General features: G+C 64.4%; 2 protein-coding genes across 2 annotated transcripts in view; both read left to right on the top strand.

Moving 5' to 3' along the window:
* Positions 1 to 837: 837 nt before the first annotated feature.
* LOC149523117 (uncharacterized) lies at positions 838 to 22,865 on the top strand. Its single transcript, XM_089770523.1, has 5 exons — positions 838 to 843; positions 4,038 to 4,384; positions 8,256 to 8,310; positions 14,971 to 15,057; positions 22,752 to 22,865. The coding sequence occupies exons 1-5, from the start codon at positions 838 to 840 to the stop codon at positions 22,863 to 22,865; spliced, it is 609 nt and encodes a 202-aa protein (XP_089626649.1).
* GABBR1 (gamma-aminobutyric acid type B receptor subunit 1) overlaps positions 4,658 to 24,907 on the top strand; it is a 53,654-nt gene continuing 33,404 nt past the window's right edge. Inside the window, exons 1-2 of the mRNA XM_089771215.1 lie at positions 4,658 to 4,774; positions 24,099 to 24,177. Coding sequence (XP_089627341.1) covers positions 24,099 to 24,177 — 79 coding nt within the window. The 5' untranslated portion in view covers positions 4,658 to 4,774. The remainder of the gene's footprint in view (positions 4,775 to 24,098; positions 24,178 to 24,907) is intronic.

Here is a 24,907-nt window from a genome sequence, read left to right as displayed (position 1 = left end):
GCCAGCCTGACCCTCCCCCCCATGCGCTGAGTGTGGAGAGGGGGGCGTCTGGAGCCCTGTCTCCCTGCAGACGGGGCCTCCCTGGGGCCCTGCAGTGGGTGGCTAAGCCGGGCTCCCCTCGGCTCTGAGTGTCTCACACACACACACACACCCAGCCGGCTTCATGGATCCTCTCCCCAGTGGGGGCGGGGGGAGCTGCCGGGGGGCCCGGGGCCCGTCAGCCCAGCCTGCCTAGTGCAGAGTGACAGCCGGGAGCATCTCTGCCCTGGGGCCTTCTGCCTGCCTGCCAGCACAGCAGGGAGCACGTGTGTGTGAGTGCACGTGTGAAGTGTGTGTGTGAGTTGTGTGTATACATGTGTGAGTGCACGTGTGTGTGCGCGCATGTGAAGTGTGTGTGCACGTGTGAGTTGTGTGTATACGTGTGTGCACGTGTGTGAGTGTACGTGTGTGTGCATGCATGTGAAGTGTGTGTGCACGTGTGTGTGAGAATTGTGTGTACAGGTGTGTGTGCACGTGTGTGTGTGTGCACATGTGTGTGTGGTTTGTGTGTATACATGTGTGTGTGCACATGTTTGTGAGTGCACATGTGTGTGTGTGTGCATGTGAAGTGTGGGTGCATGTGTGTGTGAGTTGTGTGTATACATGTGTGTGTGCACGTGAGTGCACGTGTGTGTGCACGTGAGTGCATGTGTGTGTGTGTGCACATGTGCGTGAATGTGTGTGTGTGCGCATGTGTGTGTCAGCTGTGTGTGCTTGTGAGGTGTGTGTGCATGTGCGTGAGAGTGCATGTGTGTGAGCGTGTGAGTTGTGTCTGTGTGTACACGTGTGTGAGTGCGCATGCATGTATGTGTGTGCATGTGCACGTGAGTTTGCGTGCGTATGTGAGCTCTGTGTGTGTGTGTGCACGTGTGTGAGTGTGCATGTGTGGTTGTGTGTGTGTGTGTGTGTGCATGTGTGTACATATGTGTGTGCGCACGCACACTCCCCCCACTGGTTTGCACCGTGCCTGGGGGGATCTGTGCCACTGAGGCTGAATGTGCGGGGGTGCGGCGGAGGTGTTGGTGTGTGACGGTGGGCGCAGAAGAGGCTGGAAGGGCCTGTTGTGTCCTGTGGGGGGGGGGGCAGGCGAGGGCCTGGGGCGGCGGGGGGGGGGGTACCCGGTGTGCGGGAGTCCAACGTGCTGAGTGTGTGCAGCGGGGGAGGGGTGCGGTAGCCGCGCGCGCGTGTGTGTGTGTGTGTGTGTGTGTGTGCGTGTGTGGCGGGAGGGCGGGGCACTCGCCGGGCTGCTAAGGGCTGTGAGGGGCAGGGGCTCAGCTCTCACAGCAGGGCGGGAGGGGGGGTTCGGGGGAGGGCAGGACTGACAAGTGCACGCAGGGCCGGTCGGGGGGGGGGGTTTCCCAAGGGCAGGGCGGGGGGGGGGGGCAGGGCCGGCCGGCGCACACAGGGGCCGATCGGGGGGGGGGGGTTCCCAAGGGCAGGGGGGGGCAGGGCCGGCGCACACAGGGCCGGGCGGGGGGGTTTCCCAAGGGCAGGGCCGGGGGGGGGGGGGCAGTGCCGATCGGGGGGGGTTCCCCGGGGCAGGGGGGGGCGGGCCGGCGCACACAGGGCCGGGCGGGGGGGTTTCCCAAGGGCAGGGCCGGGGGGGGGGGCAGTGCCGATCGGGGGGGGTTCCCGGGGCAGGGGGGGGCAGGGCCGGCGCACACAGGCCGGGCGGGGGGGGGTTTCCCAAGGGCAGGGCCGGGGGGGGCAGTGCCGATCGGGGGGGGGTTCCCAAGGGCGGGGGGGGCAGGGCCGGCGCACACAGGGCCGGGCGGGGGGGGGTTCCCAAGGGCGGGGGGGGGCAGGGCCGGCGCACACAGGGCCGGGCGGGGGGGGTTCCCAAGGGCGGGGGGGGGCAGGGCCGGCGCACACAGGGCCGGGAGGGGGGGGGTTTCCCAAGGGCAGGGCCGGCCGGCGCACACAGGGCCGGACGGGGGGGGGTTCCCAAGGGCGGGGGGGGGGGGCAGGGCCGGCGCACACAGGGCCGGGCGGGGGGGGGGTTCCCAAGGGCAGGGCGGGGGGGGCAGGGCCGGCGCACACAGGGCCGGGGAGGGCGGGGTTTCCCAAGGGCAGGCCCCCGCGGAGCGCGGCGGGCGCCGGGCGGCGGATCAGAGCCGCGGCTGGCGGCGGATCAAGGCGCCGCGGGGAGCGGGGCGCGGCGGGGAGCCGGGCTGGCGGCTGCCGCTCGGCTTAACCCTGCGCTGCCCGGCCCGGGCCGAGTGGAGGAGCCGGCGCTGGGCCTGGCAGCGGCCCGGCCGGAATGGCGGGGCGGGGGGGGGGGAGCCATGAGTGGGGCAAGGCCCCACCAGGATGCAGAGGGGAAACTGAGGCACGGGGGTGGGGGTGGGACCCGAGGTCGCACCGGGAGACTGGGTCACACCGGGGCCAGAGCTGGGCTGAGACGGGGCCTGGGGGCTGGGTGGGCAGGGGTGGGGTGGGGGCAGGGACTGAGGGGGGGGGTGAGTCCAGGGGTGGGAGGGGAGTTGGGGGAGCGGGCGGGGCAGGGAGATGTGAGCTGGGGGGGGTTCAAAGCGCCCTTGGCCATGAGGCTGGATGGGGTGGTGTGGGGCCGTGTGTGGGTTAAGGGGGGACTGTGGGGGGGGGGGTTCATGTGTCTCTTCTCTCTACTCTGGGTGAGCCGTGCCAAGAGAGGATAATCCACCCATCCTAGTCATCCCCCCACGGGCCGGGGGGGGGGGCAGAAAGGCCAGAGACGGAGGGACACACGGACACAGAGCCCCCCAGACACAGGAGGACATGCACATAAAGATGGACAGACTGTATGGACAGAGACAGGCAGACAGACAGACACAGATGGACAGAGACAGATGCACAAACACAGGTGGAGACACAGGCGGACACCTGGACACAGGCGGATGCACAGAGCGAGGCAGATGGATGGACAGACTGATGGACAGAGACAGGCAGACAAGCAGACACAGATGGACGGAGACAGATGCACAACACACAGGTGGAGACACAGGCAGAGACCTGGACACAGGCGGATGCACAGAGCGAGGCAGATGGATGGACAGACTGATGGACACAGACAGGCAGACACCGATGGACAGAGACAGATGCACAAGCACAGGTGGACACACAGACACAGGCAGACCACAAACACAGTCAAACATGCACAGGTGGACACACAGACACAGGTGGACCTACACACTTTGGCAAAGGCACACAGATGGACACAGACACAGGCAGAGCCACACACAGACACAGGCAGGCCCACAAACACAGGCAAACAGGCACAGGCAGACAGGCAGACCCACACATAGACAAATGCACACAGACAGACACACACAGAGACACAGGTGGACACACACAGACACAGGCAGACCCACACACAGACACAGGTGGACTTACACACATAGGCAGACACACACACAGAGACACAGGCAGACACACACAGACACAGGCAGATCCACACAAACACAGGTGGACTTACACACATAAGCAAACAGACACAGGCAGACGCACACACACACACAGGTGGACACACACAGACACAGGCAGACCCACACACAGAGACAGGTGGACCTACACACATAGGCAAACCCACACATGCAGAGACACAGGCGGACAGACTGACACTGTGTGTGGGAAGGGGTTGTGTGGGGATGGAGGAGGGCAGCTGGGCCAGGATGGGGGGGGAGGCTTGGGGCAAGTGGCAGGAGGGGAGTGTCCTACGGGGGGACATTGTGGGGGGTCACCGGCAGCTCCCCTCAGCCTCCCTCCCCCAAACACCCCTGCCCTCAGCCCCACGTCCTCCTGCAGCATCACAACACAGCCCTCCCCTCCTAACCCCCTCCCCCACTCCCTGCCCCATAGCCCCCTCCCCTCCTGCCCCATTGGCTCCCAAACCCTCCCCCACTCACTGCCCCATCGTCTTCCCCACCCCCACACTATATTCCATCTCCTCCCCGTCTCCCCTTCCCATTGCCCTTCCCCCCTGCCCCACTGCCTCCCTTCCCCCACTCCCTGCCCCATAGCCCACTCCCCTCCTGCCCCATTGCCTCCCCTCCCCCACTCCCTGCCCCATCGCCTCTCTTATCCCTCCCCTCCCCCACCCGGTATTCCATTGCCCCCCTCCCCTACGCGCTGCCCCATCGCCTCCCGCCCTCCCCCCTCCGCCCCGCCCGGGGCGCTCAGCACCATGGCCAGCTCTGGGGCGCAGCGCCAGGCCGGGCCGGGCCGTGGCTGCCGGGCGCTGGGGGCGCAGCGACCGGCGGGTCCCCCCGAGCCGGGCCGGGCGTCTGGATAGGGAGGGAGGGAGGCTCCGTCCTCCCCCCCCCCCGCCCCGCTCCCCTCCCCTCCCGCCGTCTCCGCCGCCTCCCCCGCCCGAGAGAGCAGGCGCCCGGCGCGGGCTGGGGAGGGACCGAGCGACCCACCAGCCGGCACCGCCTCCGCCCACCCGGCCCAGCCCGGCCCCTGCCCCGTGCGCCCCGGGCTCCCTCCAGCCGCCACCCCGCGTCCCCCCAGCCCCGGCGCCCCCCGGCGCCCTCCAGCCCCGTGCGCCCCGGAGCCCCGGATCTCTCCACCCCGTGCGCCCCGGCGCCCCGGATCTCTCCAGCCCGTGCGCCCCGGATCTCTCCAGCCCGTGCGCCCCGGCGCCCCGGATCTCTCCAGCCCGTGCGCCCCGGATCTCTCCAGCCCGTGCGCCCCGGATCTCTCCACCCCGTGCGCCCCGGATCTCTCCACCCCGTGCGCCTCCATCGCTCCAGCCGAGGTAGGGACCCGCCCGCCCCGCGCCCCCATCCTGCGGACTTGGGGATGGGGGAGGGGACCCTCGGCCCCACCCCGGGTGCTCCCCACCCAGGGCCGGGGTGGGGGGGAGGCTGCTACCGGCATGTGTGTGGGGGGGGGGCGCTGGATGCAGTGTACCGCGGGCGGGGTGGAAAGCGCAGGAGGGGGGCGCACAGGCCCTGGGGGCGGAAGGGAGGGGGGCAGGGAAGTGTGGGGGGGCCGAGCCGGGGCCGCAGAGGGGGCGGGGTGGTGCCCGGCTGCGGGAGCCGCGCCCGCTCCGTGTCCATGCGCCGGGAGGGGGCCCAGACGCAGAGGGTCTGCCGGGAAAGGGCTGCCAGGCAAGGCCGGGCAGGGGGCAGGGGAGGGGCTGGGAGAGGGGGCAGGGCCCCCAGGCTGTGGGGGGCGGGGGGACAGGCCATGGGATGCTGGGGAAGGGAAGGCCCCAAATGTCCCCCCATTCCTGGATTTGACCCCTACGTGGCCGCCGGGCCGCCCCATGCCTGGGTCCCCTGGATGTGGGGCCCTCCCCGCCCCACACCCCACCCCCGGCCTGCGGTCCCACCTCGGCCCCACTGCCGGCTTCCTGCCCCCGAGCCTCCCCCGGCCTGCGCCCCACTGCCGGCTTCCTGCCCCCGAGCCTCCCCCGGCCTGCGCCCCACTGCCGGCTTCCTGCCCCCGAACCTCCCCCGGCCTGCGCCCCAGTGCCGGCTTCCTGCCCCCGAACCTGCCCCGGCCTGAGCCCCACTGCCGGCTTCCTGCCCCCGAGCCTCCCCCGGCCTGCGCCCCACTGCCGGCTTCCTGCCCCCGAGCCTCCCCCGGCCTGCGCCCCACTGCCGGCTTCCTGCCCCCGAGCCTCCCCCGGCCTGCGCCCCACTGCCGGCTTCCTGCCCTCGAACCTCCCCCGGCCTGCGCCCCACTGCCGGCTTCCTGCCCTCGAACCTCCCCCGGCCTGCGCCCCACTGCCGGCTTCCTGCCCCCGAGCCTCCCCCGGCCTGCGCCCCACTGCCGGCTTCCTGCCCCCGAGCCTCCCCCGGCCTGCGCCCCACTGCCGGCTTCCTGCCCCCGAGCCTCCCCCGGCCTGCGCCCCACTGCCGGCTTCCTGCCCCCGAACCTCCCCCGGCCTGCGCCCCACTGCCGGCTTCCTGCCCCCCGAACCTGCCCCGGCCTGAGCCCCACTGCCGGCTTCCTGCCCCCGAGCCTCCCCCGGCCTGCGCCCCACTGCCGGCTTCCTGCCCCCGAGCCTCCCCCGGCCTGCGCCCCACTGCCGGCTTCCTGCCCTCGAACCTCCCCCGGCCTGCGCCCCACTGCCGGCTTCCTGCCCTCGAACCTCCCCCGGCCTGCGCCCCACTGCCGGCTTCCTGCCCCCGAGCCTCCCCCGGCCTGTGCCCCACTGCCGGCTTCCTGCCCCCGAACCTCCCCTGGCCTGCGCCCCACTGCCGGCTTCCTGCCCCCGAGCCTCCCCCGGCCTGCGCCCCACTGCCGGCTTCCTGCCCCCGAACCTCCCCCGGCCTGCGCCCCACTGCCGGCTTCCTGCCCCCGAACCTCCCCTGGCCTGCGCCCCACTGCCGGCTTCCTGCCCTCGAACCTCCCCCGGCCTGCGCCCCACTGCCGGCTTCCTGCCCCCAAACCTCCCCCGGCCTGTGCCCCACTGCCGGCTTCCTGCCCCCGAACCTCCCCCGGCCTGCGCCCCACTGCCGGCTTCCTGCCCCCGAACCTCCCCCGGCCTGCGCCCCACTGCCGGCTTCCTGCCCCCGAACCTCCCCTGGCCTGCGCCCCACTGCCGGCTTCCTGCCCCCGAACCTCCCCCGGCCTGCGCCCCACTGCCGGCTTCCTGCCCCCGAACCTCCCCTGGCCTGCGCCCCACTGCCGGCTTCCTGCCCCCGAGCCTCCCCCGGCCTGCGCCCCACTGCCGGCTTCCTGCCCCCGAGCCTCCCCCGGCCTGCGCCCCACTGCCGGCTTCCTGCCCCCGAACCTCCCCCGGCCTGCGCCCCACTGCCGGCTTCCTGCCCCCGAGCCTCCCCCGGCCTGCGCCCCACTGCCGGCTTCCTGCCCCCGAACCTCCCCCGGCCTGCGCCCCACTGCCGGCTTCCTGCCCCCAAACCTCCCCCGGCCTGTGCCCCACTGCCGGCTTCCTGCCCCCGAACCTCCCCCGGCCTGCGCCCCACTGCCGGCTTCCTGCCCCCGAACCTCCCCCGGCCTGCGCCCCACTGCCGGCTTCCTGCCCCCGAACCTCCCCCGGCCTGCGCCCCACTGCCGGCTTCCTGCCCCCGAGCCTCCCCCGGCCTGCGCCCCACTGCCGGCTTCCTGCCCCCGAACCTCCCCCGGCCTGCGCCCCACTGCCGGCTTCCTGCCCCCGAACCTCCCCCGGCCTGTGCCCCACTGCCGGCTTCCTGCCCCCCCTCCCCCGGCCTGTGCCCCACTGCCGGCTTCCTGCCCCCGAACCTCCCCCGGCCTGCATTCCCACCCCTGCCCCACTGCCGGCTTCCTGCCCCCGAACCTCCCCCGGCCTGCGCCCCACTGCCGGCTTCCTGCCCCCGAGCCTCCCCCGGCCTGCGCCCCACTGCCGGCTTCCTGCCCCCTGCCCCCGAACCTCCCCCGGCCTGCGCCCCACTGCCGGCTTCCTGCCCCCGAACCTCCCTCCCCCGGCCGGCCCCACTGCTGCCCCACTGCCGGCTTCCTGCCCCCGAACCTCCCTCCCCCGGCCTGCGCCCCACTGCCGGCTTCCTGCCCCCGAACCTCCCCCGGGCTGCGTTCCCACCTCCGCCCCACTGCCGGCTTCCTGCCCCCGAACCTCCCCCGGGCTGCGTTCCCACCCCCGCCCCACTGCCGGCTTCCTGCCCCCGAACCTCCCCCGGCCTGCGTTCCCACCTCCGCCCCACTGCCGGCTTCCTGCCCCCGAACCTCCCCCGGGCTGCGTTCCCACCCCCGCCCCACTGCCGGCTTCCTGCCCCCGAACCTCCCCCGGCCTGCGTTCCCACCCCCCTGCCCCACTGCCGGCTTCCTGCCCCCCACCCCCCCCACTTCCCACCCCCGCCCCACCCCCCTGCCCCCCACCCCGCAGCCTGCGCTTCCACCTCTGCCCCACTGTGGGCATCCCACCTCCCCGGCCTGTGTTCCCACTTCCACCCCCCAGCCTGCACCCCGACCCCACTGCCTGCATCCCACCCCCCCTCGGCCTGCGCTTCCCATGTTACCCAGGGGTGCCCGCAGGACAGGGTGCAAAGGGCCCAGGACTGGGGGGGGTCGGGCAGAGGGTGCGGGGCCCCGGCAGGGCTGGAGGGGGGGGACACGCCCCTCCCCCACCCTGTCTGCTCCCTCCCTGCCCCAGCGGGGTAATTATCCCCGGCGCTAATCAGAGTTGACAACAATCCCTAAGCCGGTTGCTTAGTTACCCACTGAGCCCAGGACACCGGCTCCGCCCCCCCCCCCCCCCCGCCTCTGGCCCCTCCCCCCACACCTGTCAGGCCTCCCCCACCCCCCACAAACCTGGAGTGCGGGAGTCCCCGGCAGGGCACTGCTGCGCGGAAGCTCACAGCGTAGCCCACCCCTCGAGGGCACCGCTGCAAGGAAGCAGGCAGGGCGCCCCCCCCCTCAGGGCACTGTTGCGGGGAAGTTCGCAGCACCGGGGTGTTTCCAGAGAGCCAGACTCAGCATGTTGGGGGGGTGATAAAACACTCACTGGGCCCCAGCCCCTCCCCACCCGGGAACCAGGCTGCCTCCTCCCCCTGCCCTGCCGGTGCCCCTCACTCCTGCCCCCCAGCCTCCCCCCCCACTCCGCCCTGTCAGGGATATTCAGGGCAATGAAAGTGGCATGAGCTTCAATTGCTTCTCCCCCCCCAGTTTACCTGGGACCCCCCCCGCCCCTCCCCCCTCCCCCCCAGCCTGTTCATCTGTAGGCCCTGCCTGTCCCCCCCCAGGCCTGGGGTCTGGCTGGGCGGGGCCTGGGGCAGACAGGCCAAGCACCCATCACCCCCCCCTCAGGACTTGGACCCCCCCGGGAGATGGAGGGGGGGGATGTGACCATGTGCGGCCTGGGTTGGTGGGGGCGGGGTACCTCCGTGTGTGTATACAACTCTGTGTGTGTGTGTGTGGCCGGTGCATAGCGGGCGTGTGTATCTCTGCGTGTGTGCGCTGTGACCGTGTGCGCGACAGGAGCAGCGTGTGGAGGTTGTCACGCTGTGTGTGCGGGTGTGGCTGGCAGGGATGTGTGTGTGTGGGGGGGTGTCTTGTGCATGTGTGTGGGAGGGTTGTGTGTGGAGCTTGGTGGCGGGACGCACCTCCTGTGTAGCTTGCGCAGGGAGAGGAGTGTGTGACGGGGGAGGGGGTGGAGTGTGTAATTGTGTAGCTCAGGACGGGGTGTGTGGAGTGTGTTGTTGTCTAGCTCAGGATGGGCTGTGTGTGTGTGGAGTGTGGAGTTTTGTAGCTCAGGATGGGCTGTGTGTGTGTGGAGTGTGTAGTTGTCTAGCTCAGGATGGTGTGTGTGTGTGTGGAGTGTGTAGTTGTCTAGCTCAGGATGGTGTGTGTGTGTGTGGAGTGTGTAGTAGTCTAGCTCAGGATGGTGTGTGTGTGTGTGGAGTGTGTAGTAGTCTAGCTCAGGATGGGCTGTGTGTGTATGGAGTGTGTAGTTATCTAGCTCAGGACGGGGTGTGTGGAGTGTGTAGTAGTCTAGCTCAGGATGATGTGTGTGTGTGTGGAGTGTGTAGTTGTGTAGCTCAGGATGGTGTGTGTGTGTGGAGTGTGTAGTTTTGTAGCTCAGGATGGGCTGTGTGTGTGTGGAGTGTGTAGTTGTCTAGCTCAGGATGGTGTGTGTGTGTGTGTGGAGTGTGTAGTAGTCTAGCTCAGGATGGTGTGTGTGTGTGTGGAGTGTGTAGTAGTCTAGCTCAGGATGGGCTGTGTGTGTATGGAGTGTGTAGTTATCTAGCTCAGGACGGGGTGTGTGGAGTGTGTAGTAGTATAGCTCAGGATGGTGTGTGTGTGTGGAGTGTGTAGTTGTGTAGCTCAGGATGGGCTGTGTGTGTGTGGAGTTGTCTAGCTCAGGATGGGGTGTGTGGAGTGTGTAGTTGTCTAGCTCAGGACGGTGTGTTTGTGTGCACTTGTTTAGCTCAGGATGGTGTGTGTGTGTGGAGTGTGTAGTTATCTAGCTCAGGATGGTGTGTGTGTGTGTGTGGAGTGTGTAGTTGTGTAGCTCAGGATGGGCTGTGTGTGTGTGGAGTTGTCTAGCTCAGGATGGGGTGTGTGGAGTGTGTAGTTGTCTAGCTCAGGATGGTGTGTTTGTGTGCAGGTGTTTAGCTCAGGATGGTGTGTGTGTGTAGAGTGTGTAGTTATCTAGCTCAGGATGGTGTGTGTGTGTGTGTGGAGTGTGTAGTTGTGTAGCTCAGGATGGGCTGTGTGTGCGTGGAGTGTGGAGTTGTCTAGCTCAGGATGGTGTGTGTGTGGAGTGTGTAGCTGTCTAGCTCAGGATGGTGTGTGTGTGTGTGTGTGGAGTGTGGAGTTCTCTAGCTCAGGATGGTGTGTATGTGGAGTGTGTAGATGTCTAGCTCAGGTTTTTGTGTGTGTGTGGAGTGTGTAGTTGTCTAGCTCAGGACGGGGTGTGTGTTTGCGTGTGTAGTGTGTACCACTGTCCCAGGGAAGGCATGTGCAGGCTGGTTGTGAGAAGTGTGTTTTGTGTCTGTGTGGGATGGGTGCAAAGTGTGCGAATGGCTGTGTTGTGTGTGTGTGTATAACTGAGGCACCTAGCGTGTGTGTTGTGTATGGGTTGTGGGTGTATGTGACATATGGGATGTTATGTGTGTGGGTTGTGTTATGGGGTTTATTTGGGGAGGGAAGTGTTTTGCACAGGACGTGTGTGTCGTGCGTAGTGTGCATGGTGTGTTGTGTATAGTAGTTGTGTAGGTGGCATATGTTGTATTGCGTATGGAGTATGTGTATGGGGGATCTATGCTGTGCAAAGGGGATGTGTGTATTATGCATAATGTGTGTGTGGTGCATGGGTTGTGTATGAGAGATGTGTGTGTATGGGGTGTGTGCGGTGCATGGGGTGTGTATGTGTGGTGCACGTGCGGTGGGAATGGGGTGTGTGGCTGGAGTCTGTGTGGTTCATGTGGGGTGTGTATGGGTGTGTGTGTGGTGCATGGGGCGTGTGTGTGTGTGATGTGTATATGGGCTATGTACGGTGCATTGTGTGTGTATGTGTGATGTACGTGGAGTATGTATGGGGTGTCTGTGGGGCATGGACTGTGTGTATGTGGTGTATCTATGCTGTGTGTATGTATGGGGTGTGTATGGAGCATATGGGGTGTATATGGGGTGTTTGTGGGGCATGGGGTGTGTGTGTGGTGCATGTGGGGTGTGTATGAGGTATGTGTAGTACATGTGGTGATTTTGGGGTGCATGTATGGTGTTCATGTTTAGGGTGTGTGTATGGGGTGTGTGTCGTGCATGTGGGGTGGGCATGGGGTGTGTGTATGGGGTGTGTGTGGTGCATGTGTGGTGTGTATGGGGTGTGCGTGATGCATGGGGTGTGTGTATGTATGTGTGTGCCCATGGACTGTGGGGTGGGGGTGTGTGTGTGCGTGCATGTGGGGTGTGTATGGGGTGTGTGTCGTGCATGTGTGGTGTGTATGGGGTGTGTGTGGTGCATGTGTGGTGTGTATGGGGTGTGCGTGTATGTGTGTGTGTGGTGCATGTGTGGTGTGTATGGGGTGTGTGTCGTGCATGTGTGGTGTGTATGGGGTGTGTGTGGTGCATGTGGGGTGTGTATGAGGTGTGTGTGGTGCATGTGTGGTGTGTATGGGGTGTGTGTCGTGCATGTGGGGTGTGTATGGGGTGTGTGTGGTGCATGTGTGGTGTGTATGGGGTGTGCGTGATGCATGTGGGGTGTGTATGGGGTGTGTGTGGTGCATGTGTGGTGTGTGTGGTGCATGTGGGGTGTGTATGGGGTGTGTGTGGTGCATGTGTGGTGTGTGTGGTGCATGTGGGGTGTGTATGGGGTGTGTGTGGTGCATGTGGGGTGTGTATGGGGTGTGACGGGGATATTTGGGGTGCTTGGGGTGCGTGTGTGCGGTACACGTGTAGTGGGGGGGCATGCGTGGTGCATAGGGGGTGTGCTGGGCGGTGAGTTTCACTGCCCCCTAGCAGTGGGGCACCCTCCCCCCAGCCCGTGGCCGACCTATCTGCCCCAGAGGGGCCCCGCTCCCTCAGGCCTTTCCCCTGGGCCGGGCAGCCGTTCCCTGCCCCGCATAGAGCCCTCCGTGGCCCCAGCCCGTCACCCCGCCTCTGGGCTGCCCAGCCCCCGGCTGCGCCCCCTACCCCCTGGGGCCGGAGGGAACGCTGGGCCCGAGATCGCCCGCCTGGTATCAGCAGGGAACTCGTTAATTCCAACTCCGCTCCCTGTCTTGTCAGTAGGTTCCAGAGTTAACACGCCGTCTAGGCGCCTCGGGCAGCTCCCCCCTTCTCCGAGCGGGCGGCTCCGGGTCTCGGCAGCCTCCAGACCATGCCCCTGTGTCCCAGGACGGCCTGACTCGGTTGGCTTTCAGAGCCCAGCCCCCCTTCCGGCCCCCCAAGTGGGGGGCAGCCAACGGGCGTGTCCATCCATGCGCGGCTTGCAGAGCGGAAGCATGTCCTTAGCTCACCCCGGCCTGTGTCCTCGCCGGAGAGAGACTGAGAGTCTGATCCGCTCGAATCCGGCCCTGTCCCCGCTGCATTCAGGAGTGACTCCGGATTGACTCTGGGATTGAGCGGCCCTGCCCCCAGTGTAAACAGGGCTGACTCCAGATGAGATCCGGAGAGCTGAGCCCAGAACCCGGCCCGGCTCCCAGTGGAATCCAGGGTGACTCCGGATTGACTCCGGGGATGGAGCCCAGAACCCGGCCCGGCTCCCAGAGGAATCCAGGGTGACTCCGGATTGACTCCGGGGATGGAGCCCAGAACCCGGCCCGGCTCCCAGTGGAATCCAGGGTGACTCCGGATTGACTCCGGGGATGGAGCCCAGCACCCGGCCCGGCTCCCAGTGGAATCCAGGGTGACTCCGGATTGACTCCGGGGATGGAGCCCAGAACCCGGCCCGGCTCCCAGTGGAATCCAGGGTGACTCCGGATTGACTCCGGGGATGGAGCCCAGAACCCGGCCCGGCTCCCAGTGGAATCCAGGGTGACTCTGGATTGACTCCGGGGATGGAGCCCAGAACCCGGCCCGGCTCCCAGTGGAATCCAGGGTGACTCCGGATTGACTCCGGGGATGGAGCCCAGAACCCGGCCCGGCTCCCAGTGGAATCCAGGGTGACTCCGGATTGACTCCGGGGATGGAGCCCAGAACCCGGCCCGGCTCCCAGTGGAATCCAGAGTGACTCCGGATTGACTCCGGGGATGGAGCCCAGAACCCGGCCCGGCTCCCAGTGGAATCCAGGGTGACTCCGGATTGACTCCGGGGATGGAGCCCAGAACCCGGCCCGGCTCCCAGTGGAATCCAGGGTGACTCCGGATTGACCCCGGGGATGGAGCCCAGAACCCGGCCCGGCTCCCAGTGGAATCCAGGGTGACTCCGGATTGACTCCGGGGATGGAGCCCAGAACCCGGCCCGGCTCCCAGTGGAATCCAGGGTGACTCTGGATTGACTCCGGGGATGGAGCCCAGAACCCGGCCCGGCTCCCAGTGGAATCCAGAGTGACTCCGGATTGACTCCGGGGATGGAGCCCAGAACCCGGCCCGGCTCCCAGTGGAATCCAGGGTGACTCCGGATTGACTCCGGGGATGGAGCCCAGAACCCGGCCCGGCTCCCAGTGGAATCCAGGGTGACTCTGGATTGACTCCGGGGATGGAGCCCAGAACCCGGCCCGGCTCCCAGTGGAATCCAGAGTGACTCCGGATTGACTCCGGGGATGGAGCCCAGAACCCGGCCCGGCTCCCAGTGGAATCCAGGGTGACTCCGGATTGACTCCGGGGATGGAGCCCAGAACCCGGCCCGGCTCCCAGTGGAATCCAGGGTGACTCTGGATTGACTCCGGGTATGGAGCCCAGAACCCGGCCCGGCTCCCAGTGGAATCCAGGGTGACTCCGGATTGACTCCGGGGATGGAGCCCAGAACCCGGCCCGGCTCCCAGTGGAATCCAGGGTGACTCCGGATTGACTCCGGGGATGGAGCCCAGAACCCGGCCCGGCTCCCAGTGGAATCCAGGGTGACTCCGGATTGACCCCGGGGATGGAGCCCAGAACCCGGCCCGGCTCCCAGTGGAATCCAGGGTGACTCCGGATTGACTCCTGACGGGGGAGCCGGAGTCAGATGCTGGCCAAGCTGCCCTGCGGGCCAGGCCGGGCCCTGCCCAATCGGGAGTGACTCCGGATTGAGTCCTGGCGGGGGAGCGAGGTCAAAGCCCGGGCAAGGCGCAATGCTGGCCCCGCCCACCCGCGCTGTCACGTCAATAATAGATGGGGGGGGGCAGCTCTGCCTTCCCGGCCTCCCCCCGCCATGGGGCCAGCCTCTGTCCCTGCCCCCCACCTTCCCGACTCCGCTGCCCAGCCCCCCGGCGCCCTGCCCCAGAGCCCAGCCCCCCAGGGCCCTGACCCCCAGCCTCTAGCTCCCAAGCACCCCGCCCCCCCAGAGCCCAGCCCCCTGCCCCCCAGCATCCTGCTCCCAGGTACCCAGCCCCCCAGCGCCCGGCCCCCCAGCCCCCTGCTCACAAGCACCCAGTCCCGCATAGCCCAGCCCCCCAACACCCTGCTCCCAAGTGCCCAGCCCCCCAGTGCTCTGACCCCCAGCCCTCAGCTCTCCACTGCCCAGTCCCCCAGTGCCCTGCCCCCCAAACACCCAGCCCCCTGCCCCAGAGCTCAGCCCCCAAACCTCCGGCCCCCCCAGTACCCTGCCCCAGAGCTCAGCCCCCCAAACCTCTGGCCCCCCCCAGCACTCTGCCCCAGAGCCCAGCCCCCCAAGCACCCAGCCCCCCAGCACTCTGCCCCAGAGCCCAGCCCCCCAAGCACCCAGCCCCCCAGCACCCTGCCCCAGAGCCCAGCCCCCCAAGCACCCAGCCCCCCAGCACTCTGCCCCAGAGCCCAGCCCCCCAAGCACCCAGCCCCCCCAGCACCCTGCTCCCAAATGCCCAACCCCCCGGTGCTCTGACCCGCAGCACCTCAGCACCCCAGTGCCCAGCCCCCCAGAGCCTAACCCAGCACCCCCCAGCACCCCCCAGCCCCCCAGAGCCCTGCCCCAGCGCCCCCCCAGCGCCCAGCCCCCCAGAGCCCTAACCCAGCACCCCCCAGCCCCCCAGCCCCCAGAGCCCTGCCCCAGCGCCCCCAGCGCCCAGCCCCCAGAGCCCTAACCCAGCACCCCCCAAGCACCCAGCCCCAGCACCCTGCCCCCCAGCGCCCCCCAGCGCCCAGCCCCCCAGAGCCCTAACCCAGCACCCCCCAGCGCCCAGCCCCCCAGAGCCCTGCCCCAGCACCCCCCCAGCGCCCAGCCCCCCAGAGCCCTAACCCAGCACCCCCCAGTGCCCAGCCCCCCAAACACCCAGTTCCACCGCCTGACCCCCCTGCTCCCCCCCCGCTCCTCTGCCTGACCTCCCTGCCCCCCCCCCCCCAGTGCCCAGAAGTCCCCGGGGGCCCCATTTCCCAGACGTGTGTGTGTGTGTGTGTGTACGGACCAGGATAGTCCGTGTGTGTGTGTGTGTGTGTGTGTGTGTACGGACCAGGATAGTCCGTGTGTGTGTGTGTGTGTGTGTGTGTGTACAGACCAGGATAGTCCGTGTGTGTGTGTGTGTGTGTGTGTGGTGTGTGTGTGTGTGTGTGTACAGACCAGGATAGTCCGTGTGTGTGTGTGTGTGTGTACAGACCAGGATAGTCCGTGTGTGTGTGTGTGTGTGTGTGTGTGTGTGTGTGTGTGTGTTTACGGACCAGGATAGTCCGTGTGTGTGTGTGTGTGTGTGTGTACGGACCAGGATAGTCTGTGTGTGTGTGTGTGTGTGTGTGTGTGTGTGTGTTTACGGACCAGGATAGTCCGTGTGTGTGTGTGTGTGTGTGTGTGTGTGTGTGTGTGTGTACGGACCAGGATAGTCCGTGTGTGTGTGTGTGTGTGTGTGTGTGTGTGTGTGTGTTTACGGACCAGGATAGTCCGTGTGTGTGTGTGTGTGTGTGTGTGTGTGTACGGACCAGGATAGTCCGTGTGTGTGTGTGTGTGTGTGTGTGTGTGTGTGTGTACGGACCAGGATAGTCCGTGTGTGTGTGTGTGTGTGTGTGTGTTTACGGACCAGGATAGTCCGTGTGTGTGTGTGTGTGTGTGTGTGTGTGTGTTTACGGACCAGGATAGTCCGTGTGTGTGTGTGTGTGTGTGTGTGTGTGTGTGTGTGTGTGTGTACGGACCAGGATAGTCCGTGTGTGTGTGTGTGTGTGTGTGTGTGTGTGTGTGTACAGACCAGGATAGTCCGTGTGTGTGTGTGTGTGTGTGTGTGTGTGTGTGTGTGTGTGTGTGTGTTTACGGACCAGGATAGTCCGTGTGTGTGTGTGTGTGTGTGTGTGTGTGTGTGTGTGTGTGTGTACGGACCAGGATAGTCCGTGTGTGTGTGTGTGTGTGTGTGTGTGTGTACGGACCAGGATAGTCCGTGTGTGTGTGTGTGTGTGTGTGTGTGTGTGTGTGTTTACGGACCAGGATAGTCCGTGTGTGTGTGTGTGTGTGTGTGTGTGTGTGTGTGTACGGACCAGGATAGTCCGTGTGTGTGTGTGTGTGTGTGTGTGTGTGTGTGTGTACGGACCAGGATAGTCCGTGTGTGTGTGTGTGTGTGTGTGTGTGTGTTTACGGACCAGGATAGTCCGTGTGTGTGTGTGTGTGTGTGTGTGTGTGTGTGTGTGTGTGTTTACGGACCAGGATAGTCCGTGTGTGTGTGTGTGTGTGTGTGTGTGTGTGTGTGTTTACGGACCAGGATAGTCCGTGTGTGTGTGTGTGTGTGTGTGTGTGTGTACGGACCAGGATAGTCTGTGTGTGTGTGTGTGTGTGTGTGTGTGTGTGTGTGTGTGTGTACGGACCAGGATAGTCCGTGTGTGTGTGTGTGTGTGTGTGTGTGTGTGTGTGTGTGTGTGTGTTTACGGACCAGGATAGTCCGTGTGTGTGTGTGTGTGTGTGTGTGTGTGTGTATGTACGGACCAGGATAGTCCGTGTGTGTGTGTGTGTGTGTGTGTGTGTGTGTGTGTGTGTGTGTTTACGGACCAGGATAGTCCGTGTGTGTGTGTGTGTGTGTGTGTGTCCCTGCTCCCCCTGCTGGAGGGGATGAGTTGTGCTGTGTGTGTGTGTGTGTGTGTGTGTGTGTGTGTGTGTGTCCCTGCTCCCCCTGCTGGAGGGGATGAGTTGTGCTGTGTGTGTGTGTGTGTGTCCCTACTAGCCCTTGCTGGAGGGGATGAGTTGTGCTGTGTGTGTGTGTGTGTGTGTCCCTGCTCCCCCTGCTGGAGGGGATGAGTTATGCTTCGTGTGTGTGTGTGTGTGTGTGTGTGTGTGTGTGTGTGTCCCTGTTCCCCCTGCTGGAGGGGATGAGTTGTGCTGTGTGTGTGTGTGTGTGTGTGTGTGTGTGTCCCTGCTCCCCCTGCTGGAGTGGATGAGTTGTGCTGTGTGTGTGTGTGTGTGTGTGTGTGTCCCTGCTCCCCCTGCTGGAGGGGATGAGTTGTGCTGTGTGTGTGTGTGTGTGTGTGTGTGTGTGTGTGTGTGTGTGTGTGTGTCCCCCTGCTCCCCCTGCTGGAGGGGATGAATTGTGCTGTGTGTGTGTGTGTGTGTGTGTGTGTGTGTGTGTGTCTCTGCTCCCCCTGCTGGAGGGGATGAGTTGTGCTGTGTGTGTGTGTGTGTGTGTGTGTGTGTGTGTCCCTGCTCCCCCTGCTGGAGGGGATGAATTGTGCTGTGTGTGTGTGTGTGTGTGTGTGTGTGTGTGTGTGTGTCCCTGCTCCCCCTGCTGGAGGGGATGAGTTGTGCTGTGTGTGTGTGTGTGCGTGTGTGTGTGTCCCTACTAGCCCTTGCTGGAGGGGCCGAGTCCTGCTCTCCCTCTCTCTCTCTGTGTCCCTTGCTGGTCCCTGCTGGGTGAGATAACCACTAGGCCCTGCTACCAGCTTGTGCGTAAGGGCTGAATGCTGCAGGTGTGTGTTGGGGGGGGGGGGCAGACGCTGCCGGGCACCATGGGAGCGGATCAGAGCAGAAGCCAGGGCAGCGCCTGGGTCTAGGTGGCCCCCAGTGCCCCCCTGTGGCCATTGCAGGGGGTAAGCTCCCCTCCCCCCCCCCGCGGCCCCCAACCCCACGTACCCATGGCAGGGGGTCGGCCACCCTGTGACGTAGCCCTCGGCTCGGCTCCTGGACTGGGACTGGCGGGCGTGTGTCTGTCTAGCCCTGGTGTGTCTGTCTGGCCCTGGTGTGTCTGTCTGGTGGGTGTGTCCGTCTGCCCTGGTGTGTCTGTCTGGCCCTGGTGTGTGTCCGTCTGCCCTGGTGTGTCTGTCTGGCCCTGCCGTGTGTGTGTCTGGCGCGCGTGTGTCTGTCTGGCCCTGGCGTGTGTCTGTCTGGCCCTGGTGTGTGTCCGTCTGCCCTGGTGTGTCTGTCTGGCCCTGCCGTGTGTGTGTCTGGCGCGCATGTGTCTGTCTGGCCCTGGCGTGTGTCTGTCTGGCCCTGGTGTGTGTCCGTCTGCCCTGGTGTGTCTGTCTGGCCCTGCCGTGTGTGTGTCTGGCGCGCGTGTGTCCGTCTGCCCTGGTGTGTCTGTCTGGCCCTGGTGTGTGTCCGTCTGCCCTGGTGTGTCTGTCTGGCCCTGCCGTGTGTGTGTCTGGCGCGCGTGTGTCTGTCTGGCCCTGGCGTGTGTCTGTCTGGCCCTGGTGTGTGTCCGTCTGCCCTGGTGTGTCTGTCTGGCCCTGCCGTGTGTGTGTCTGGCGCGCATGTGTCTGTCTGGCCCTGGCGTGTGTCTGTCTGGCCCTGGTGTGTGTCCGTCTGCCCTGGTGTGTCTGTCTGGCCCTGCCGTGTGTGTGTCTGGCGCGCATGTGTCTGTCTGGCCCTGGCGTGTGTCTGTCTGGCCCTGGTGTGTGTCCGTCTGCCCTGGTGTGTCTGTCTGGCCCTGCCGTGTGTGTGTCTGGCGGGCGTGTGTCTGTCTGGCCCTGGCGTGTGTCTGTCTGGCCCTGGTGTGTGTCCGTCTGCCCTGGTGTGTCTGTCTGGCCCTAGCGTGTGTCTGTCTGGCCCTGGTGTGTGTCCGTCTGCCCTGGTGTGTCTGTCTGGCCCTGCCGTGTGTGTGTCTGGCGGGCGTGTGTCTGTCTGGCCCTGGCGTGTGTCTGTCTGGCCCTGGTGTGTGTCCGTCTGCCCTGGTGTGTCTGTCTGGCCCTGGCGTGTGTCTGTCTGGCCCTGGTGTGTGTCCGTCTGCCCTGGTGTGTCTGTCTGGCCCTGCCGTGTGTGTGTCTGGCGGGCGTGTGTCTGTCTGGCCCTGGTGTGTGTCCGTCTGCCCTGGTGTGTCTGTCTGGCCCTGGCGTGTGTCTGTCTGGCCCTGGTGTGTGTCCATCTGCCCTGGCATGTGTGTCTGGCCTGGCCGTGTGTCCGTCTGTCCCTGCTGTGTGTCCGTCTGGCCCTGGCGTGTGTGTCCGTCTGGCCTGGCGTGTGTGTCCGTCTGGCCCTGGCGTGTGTGTCTGGCCCTGCTGTGTGTCTGTCTGGCCCTGGCGTGTGTGTCCGTCTGGCCCTGGAGTGTGTGTCTGGCCCTGGTGTTTGTGTCTGTCTGGCCCTGGCATGTGTGTCTGTCTGGCCCTGGCATGTGTGTCTGTCTGGCCCTCCCATGTGTCCGTCTGGCCCTGCTATGCCCTGCCATGTGTCTGTCTGTCTGGCCCCGGCGTGTGTCTGTCTGGACCTGCAGCACTTGCTGGTTGAGATAAACCCAGTTTGTGTGTGTGTGTGTGTATGTGTGTGTGTATGTGTGTGTGTGTGTGTGTGTGTGTGTGTGTGTGTGTGTGTGTGCGCGCGCGCAGGGAGTCAGGGGCTTCCTGTCCCCTGCTGCAAGGGATCAAACGTGTGTTTGCGGGGGAGGGATGTAATCCATAGCCCCCTGCTGGCCAGGATGTGTTATGCTCTGTGTGTGTGTGTGGGGGGGGGGGTGTAATCCATAGCCCCCTGCTGGCCAGGATGTGTTATGCTCTGTGTGTGTGTGTGTGGGGGGGGGTGTAATCCATAGCCCCCTGCTGGCCAGGATGTGTTATGCTCTGTGTGTGTGTGTGTGGGGGGGGGGTAATCCATAGCCCCCTGCTGGCCAGGATGCTGGCCAGGATGTGTTATGCTCTGTGTGTGTGTGTGGGGGGGTGTAATCCATAGCCCCCTGCTGGCCAGGATGTGTTATGCTCTGTGTGTGTGTGTGTGTGGGGGGGGTGTAATCCATAGCCCCCTGCTGGCCAGGATGTGTTATGCTCTGTGTGTGTGTGGGGGGGGGGTGTAATCCATAGCCCCTGCTGGCCAGGATGTGTTATGCTCTGTGTGTGTGGGGTGTGTCCCATAGCCCTGCTGGCCAGGATGTGTGTTGGGGGGGGGTGTGTGTGTGTGTGTGTGTGTGTGGGGGTGTAATCCATAGCCCCCTGCTGGCCAGGATGTGTTATGCTCTGTGTGTGTGTGTGTGGGGGGGTGTAATCCATAGCCCCCTGCTGGCCAGGATGTGTTATGCTCTGTGTGTGTGTGTGGGGGGGGGTGTAATCCATAGCCCCCTGCTGGCCAGGATGTGTTATGCTCTGTGTGTGTGTGTGTGTGTGTGGGGGGTAATCCATAGCCCCCTGCTGGCCAGGATGTGTTATGCTCTGTGTGTGTGTGTGTGTGTGGGGGGGTGTAATCCATAGCCCCCTGCTGGCCAGGATGTGTTATGCTCTGTGTGTGTGTGTGGGGGGGTGTGTAATCCATAGCCCCCTGCTGGCCAGGATGTGTTATGCTCTGTGTGTGTGTGGGGGGGGTGTAATCCATAGCCCCCTGCTGGCCAGGATGTGTTATGCTCTGTGTGTGTGGGGGGGGGTGTAATCCATAGCCCCCTGCTGAACAAATTGTGTTGTGTGTGTGTGGGGGGTGTAATCCATAGCCCCCTGCTGGACAAATTGTGTTGTGTGTGTGTGTGTGTGGGGGGGGTGTAATCCATAGCCCCCTGCTGGCCAGGATGTGTTATGCTGTGTGTGTGTGTGTGTGGGGGGGGTAATCCATAGCCCCCTGCTGGCCAGGATGTGTTATGCTCTGTGTGTGTGTGTGTGGGGGGGGTGTAATCCATAGCCCCTGCTGGACAAATTGTGTTATGCTCTGTGTGTGTGTGTGTGGGGGGGGGGGGGAGGGATGTAATCCATAGCCCCTGCTGGCCAGGATGTGTTATGCTCTGTGTGTGTGTGTGTGGGGGGGGGGGGGGGGTTATCTCTGTGTGTGTGTGTGTGTGGGGGGGGGGGGGTGTAATCCATAGCCCCCTGCTGGCCAGGATGTGTTATGCTTTGTGTGTGTGTGTGTGTGTAATCCATAGCCCCCTGCTGGCCAGGATGTGTTATGCTCTGTGTGTGTGTGTGGGGGGGGGGGTGTAACCCATAGCCCCCTGCTGGCCAGGATGTGTTATGCTCTGTGTGTGTGTGTGGGGGGGGGGTGTAACCCATAGCCCCCTGCTGGCCAGGATGTGTTATGCTCTGTGTGTGTGTGTGTGTGTGGGGGGGTGTAACCCATAGCCCCCTGCTGGCCAGGATGTGTTATGCTCTGTGTGTGTGTGTGTGTGTGTGGGGGGGGGGGTGTAATCCATAGCCCCCTGCTGGCCAGGATGTGTTATGCTCTGTGTGTGTGTGTGTGGGGGGGTGTAACCCATAGCCCCCTGCTGGCCAGGATGTGTTATGCTCTGTGTGTGTGGGGGGGGGGGGGTGTAATCCATAGCCCCCTGCTGGCCAGGATGTGTTATGCTCTGTGTGTGTGTGGGGGGGGGGGGTGTAATCCATAGCCCCCTGCTGGCCAGGATGTGTTATGCTCTGTGTGTGTGTGTGTGGGGGGGGGTGTAATCCATAGCCCCCTGCTGGCCAGGATGTGTTATGCTCTGTGTGTGTGTGTGGGGGGGGGGGTGTAACCCATAGCCCCCTGCTGGCCAGGATGTGTTATGCTCTGTGTGTGTGTGTGTGGGGGGGGGTGTAACCCATAGCCCCCTGCTGGCCAGGATGTGTTATGCTCTGTGTGTGTGTGTGTGTGGGGGGGTGTAACCCATAGCCCCCTGCTGGCCAGGATGTGTTATGCTCTGTGTGTGGGGGGGGGGGTGTAACCCATAGCCCCCTGCTGGCCAGGATGTGTTATGCTCTGTGTGTGGGGGGGGGGGGGTGTAACCCATAGCCCCCTGCTGGCCAGGATGTGTTATGCTCTGTGTGTGTGTGTGTGTGGGGGGGTGTAACCCATAGCCCCCTGCTGGCCAGGATGTGTTATGCTCTGTGTGTGGGGGGGGGGGGTGTAACCCATAGCCCCCTGCTGGCCAGGATGTGTTATGCTCTGTGTGTGTGTGGGGGGGGGGGTGTAACCCATAGCCCCCTGCTGGCCAGGATGTGTTATGCTCTGTGTGTGTGTGTGTGGGGGGGGGGTAATCCATAGCCCCCTGCAGGCTCCGGCGTGGGGGGGGGGGGGCGATCCCCTGTCATGGCCACGTGGAGGGTTGGGGGGCAGCTAACCCCACATAATGGCCACATGGGGCCACGGGGGTTCCCTGGCTGCTTCTCTGCGTCGGCCATGACGCCCAGCCTCTTCCGTGTCCCCCTCTGTGGCACTGACGGCAGCCTTCCTGACATGGCGGCAGCGGTGCCTAGTGGTTAGAGCGTGGCGGGGGGGAGAGGCAGGACTCCTGGTCCTCTCTAGCTGGGCTCCAGGGGCGATGCGGTCCACCACAGGCCGGCAGGGCTGCGCTCTGCCCGAGGCAAAGGGGCTGAAAAGAGCCACACGGAGGCCCACGACGTCCTGGGGTCCCCCAAATGAAATGAACTGGCAGCAGGTTGAACACAAACCCCGGGCAGGTTTACTTCATGCGCACAGAGAACCTGTGGAACTCCTCGCCGGGGGACGAAAGGAAACGGCAGCAGATTCGAAACAAAGCCAAGGCAGCTTTTCTTCATGAAGTGCACAGTTAACTTGTGGAACTCCTCGCCAGGGCATGAAATGAACCAGCAGTAGGTTCAAAACAAACCCAAGGCAGCTTTTCTTCATGCGGTGCACGGTTAACTTGTGGAACTCCTCGCCGGGGGATGAAATGAACCAGCAGTAGGTTCAAAACAAACCCAAGGCAGCTTTTCTTCATGCGGTGCACGGTTAACTTGTGGAACTCCTCGCTGGGGGATGAAATGAACCAGCAGTAGGTTCAAAACAAACCCAAGGCAGCTTTTCTTCATGCGGTGCACGGTTAACTTGTGGAACTCCTCACCGGGGGATGAAATGAACCGGCAGGGGGGTTAAAACAAACCCAAGGCAGCTTTTCTTCATGAAGTGCACGGTTAACTTGTGGAACTCCTCGCCGGGGGATGAAATGAACCGGCAGGGGGGTTAAAACAAACCCAAGGCAGCTTTTCTTCATGAAGTGCACGGTTAACTTGTGGAACTCCTCGCCCGGGGATGAAATGAACCAGAAGGGGGGTTAAAACAAACCCAGGGCAGGTTTTTTTCACGCCGCACTCTGTCAACCTGTGGAACTCCTCGCCGGGGCATGAAATGAACCAGCAGCAGGTTCAAAACAAACCCAGGGCAGGTTTTTTTCATGCAGCGCACTGTCAACTTGTGGAACTTCTCGCTGGGGCATGAAATGAACCGGCAGCAGGTTCAAAATAAAGCCAAGGCAGCTTTTCTTCAGGAAGTGCACGGTTAACTTGTGGAACTCCTCGCCAGGGGATGAAATGAACCAGAAGGGGGGGTTAAAACAAACCCAGGGCAGCTTTTCTTCATGAAGTGCACAGTTAACTTGTGGAACTCCTCGCTGGGGGATGAAATGAACCGGAAGGGGGGTTAAAACAAACCCAAGGCAGCTTTTCTTCATGAAGTGCACGGTTAACTTGTGGAACTCCTTGCTGGGGGATGAAATGAACTGGAAGGGGGGTTAAAACAAACCCAAGGCAGCTTTTCTTCATGAAGTGCATGGTTAACTTGTGGAACTCCTCGCTGGGGCATGAAACGAACCAGCAGCAGGTTTATAAAAAAACCAAAGGAAGTTTTTCTTTGTGCTGCTAACAGTCAACCTGTGGAACTCCTCGCCGGGGGACTCCTGGGTTCCCTGCTGGCTTTGCGCGGGCAGCAGGGTCACAGCGGGAGCGAAGGAGTTTGGAGGCACGACCCTGCTGAAGGTCTCACGGGCCTTTTCCCTCTTCCCCCTCTAGATGCTGCTGCTGCTGCTCACCGTGGTGGTGCTCCACCCCGATCCCGGCTCCGGGGCGCTGGGGTTCAACAGCACGGCAGGTACGGGTCCCCACAGCCTGGAGGGCTGAGCCTGGCCCACCGGGCGTCTCACCCACCCCCAAAACCCCCCGGACAGCCCAGCTCAGGCCCTGAGAAGCTCCCGCCGGGCTCCCCCGTGCACACTGACATGCTCAGTTTTGCACACCCCAGGTGCACTGTTCCCCTGCACACGCCTGGGCACACTCACCCACGTGAAGACACACGGGGCCTGTACTTGCCCAAGGAAGCCCGGGAACACAAACACAAGGGCCTATGTGCGAGGACCCCCGCCCACACACAAACAGGGGGCTGCACGTGCACACAACCCAGGAACTCAAACACAAGTGTCCATGTGCGAGGACCTCCTTGCACACATGCACCGGGGACTGCCCAGGTACACAAGCCCGGGAACTCAAACACAAGGGCCCACGTGCGAGGACCCCTGCGCACACACACCAGGGGCTGCACACGCACAGAAGCCCAGGAACACAAACACAAGGGCCCATGTGCGAGGACCCCCGCACACACACACCAGGGCTGCACACGCACAGAAGCCCGGGAACACTAACACAAGGGCCCACGTGTGAAGACCCCCGCACGCACACACACCGGGGCTGCACACGCACAGAAGCCCAGGAACACAAACACAAGGGCCCATGTGCGAGGACCCCCGCACACACACACCAGGGCTGCACACGCACAGAAGCCCGGGAACACTAACACAAGGGCCCACGTGTGAAGACCCCCGCAC

Source organism: Pelodiscus sinensis, chromosome 19 (genome assembly GCF_052426305.1).
Source record: "Pelodiscus sinensis isolate ZL-2025 chromosome 19, ASM5242630v1, whole genome shotgun sequence".
Lineage (NCBI taxonomy): Eukaryota > Metazoa > Chordata > Testudines > Trionychidae > Pelodiscus > Pelodiscus sinensis.
This window is presented reverse-complemented; position numbering and strand designations above follow the sequence as displayed.

Excerpts from the sequence above, each read along its gene's own strand:
- LOC149523117 (XM_089770523.1), top strand. Across the intron at positions 4,385-8,255 it reads CCGTCTCCGCCGCCTCCCCC|GCCTCCCCCACCCCCCACAA; the intron begins GCCCGAGAGAGC and ends CACACCTGTCAG. Across the intron at positions 15,058-22,751 it reads CCAGCCCCCCAGCCCCCAGA|GTTTACTTCATGCGCACAGA; the intron begins GCCCTGCCCCAG and ends AACCCCGGGCAG.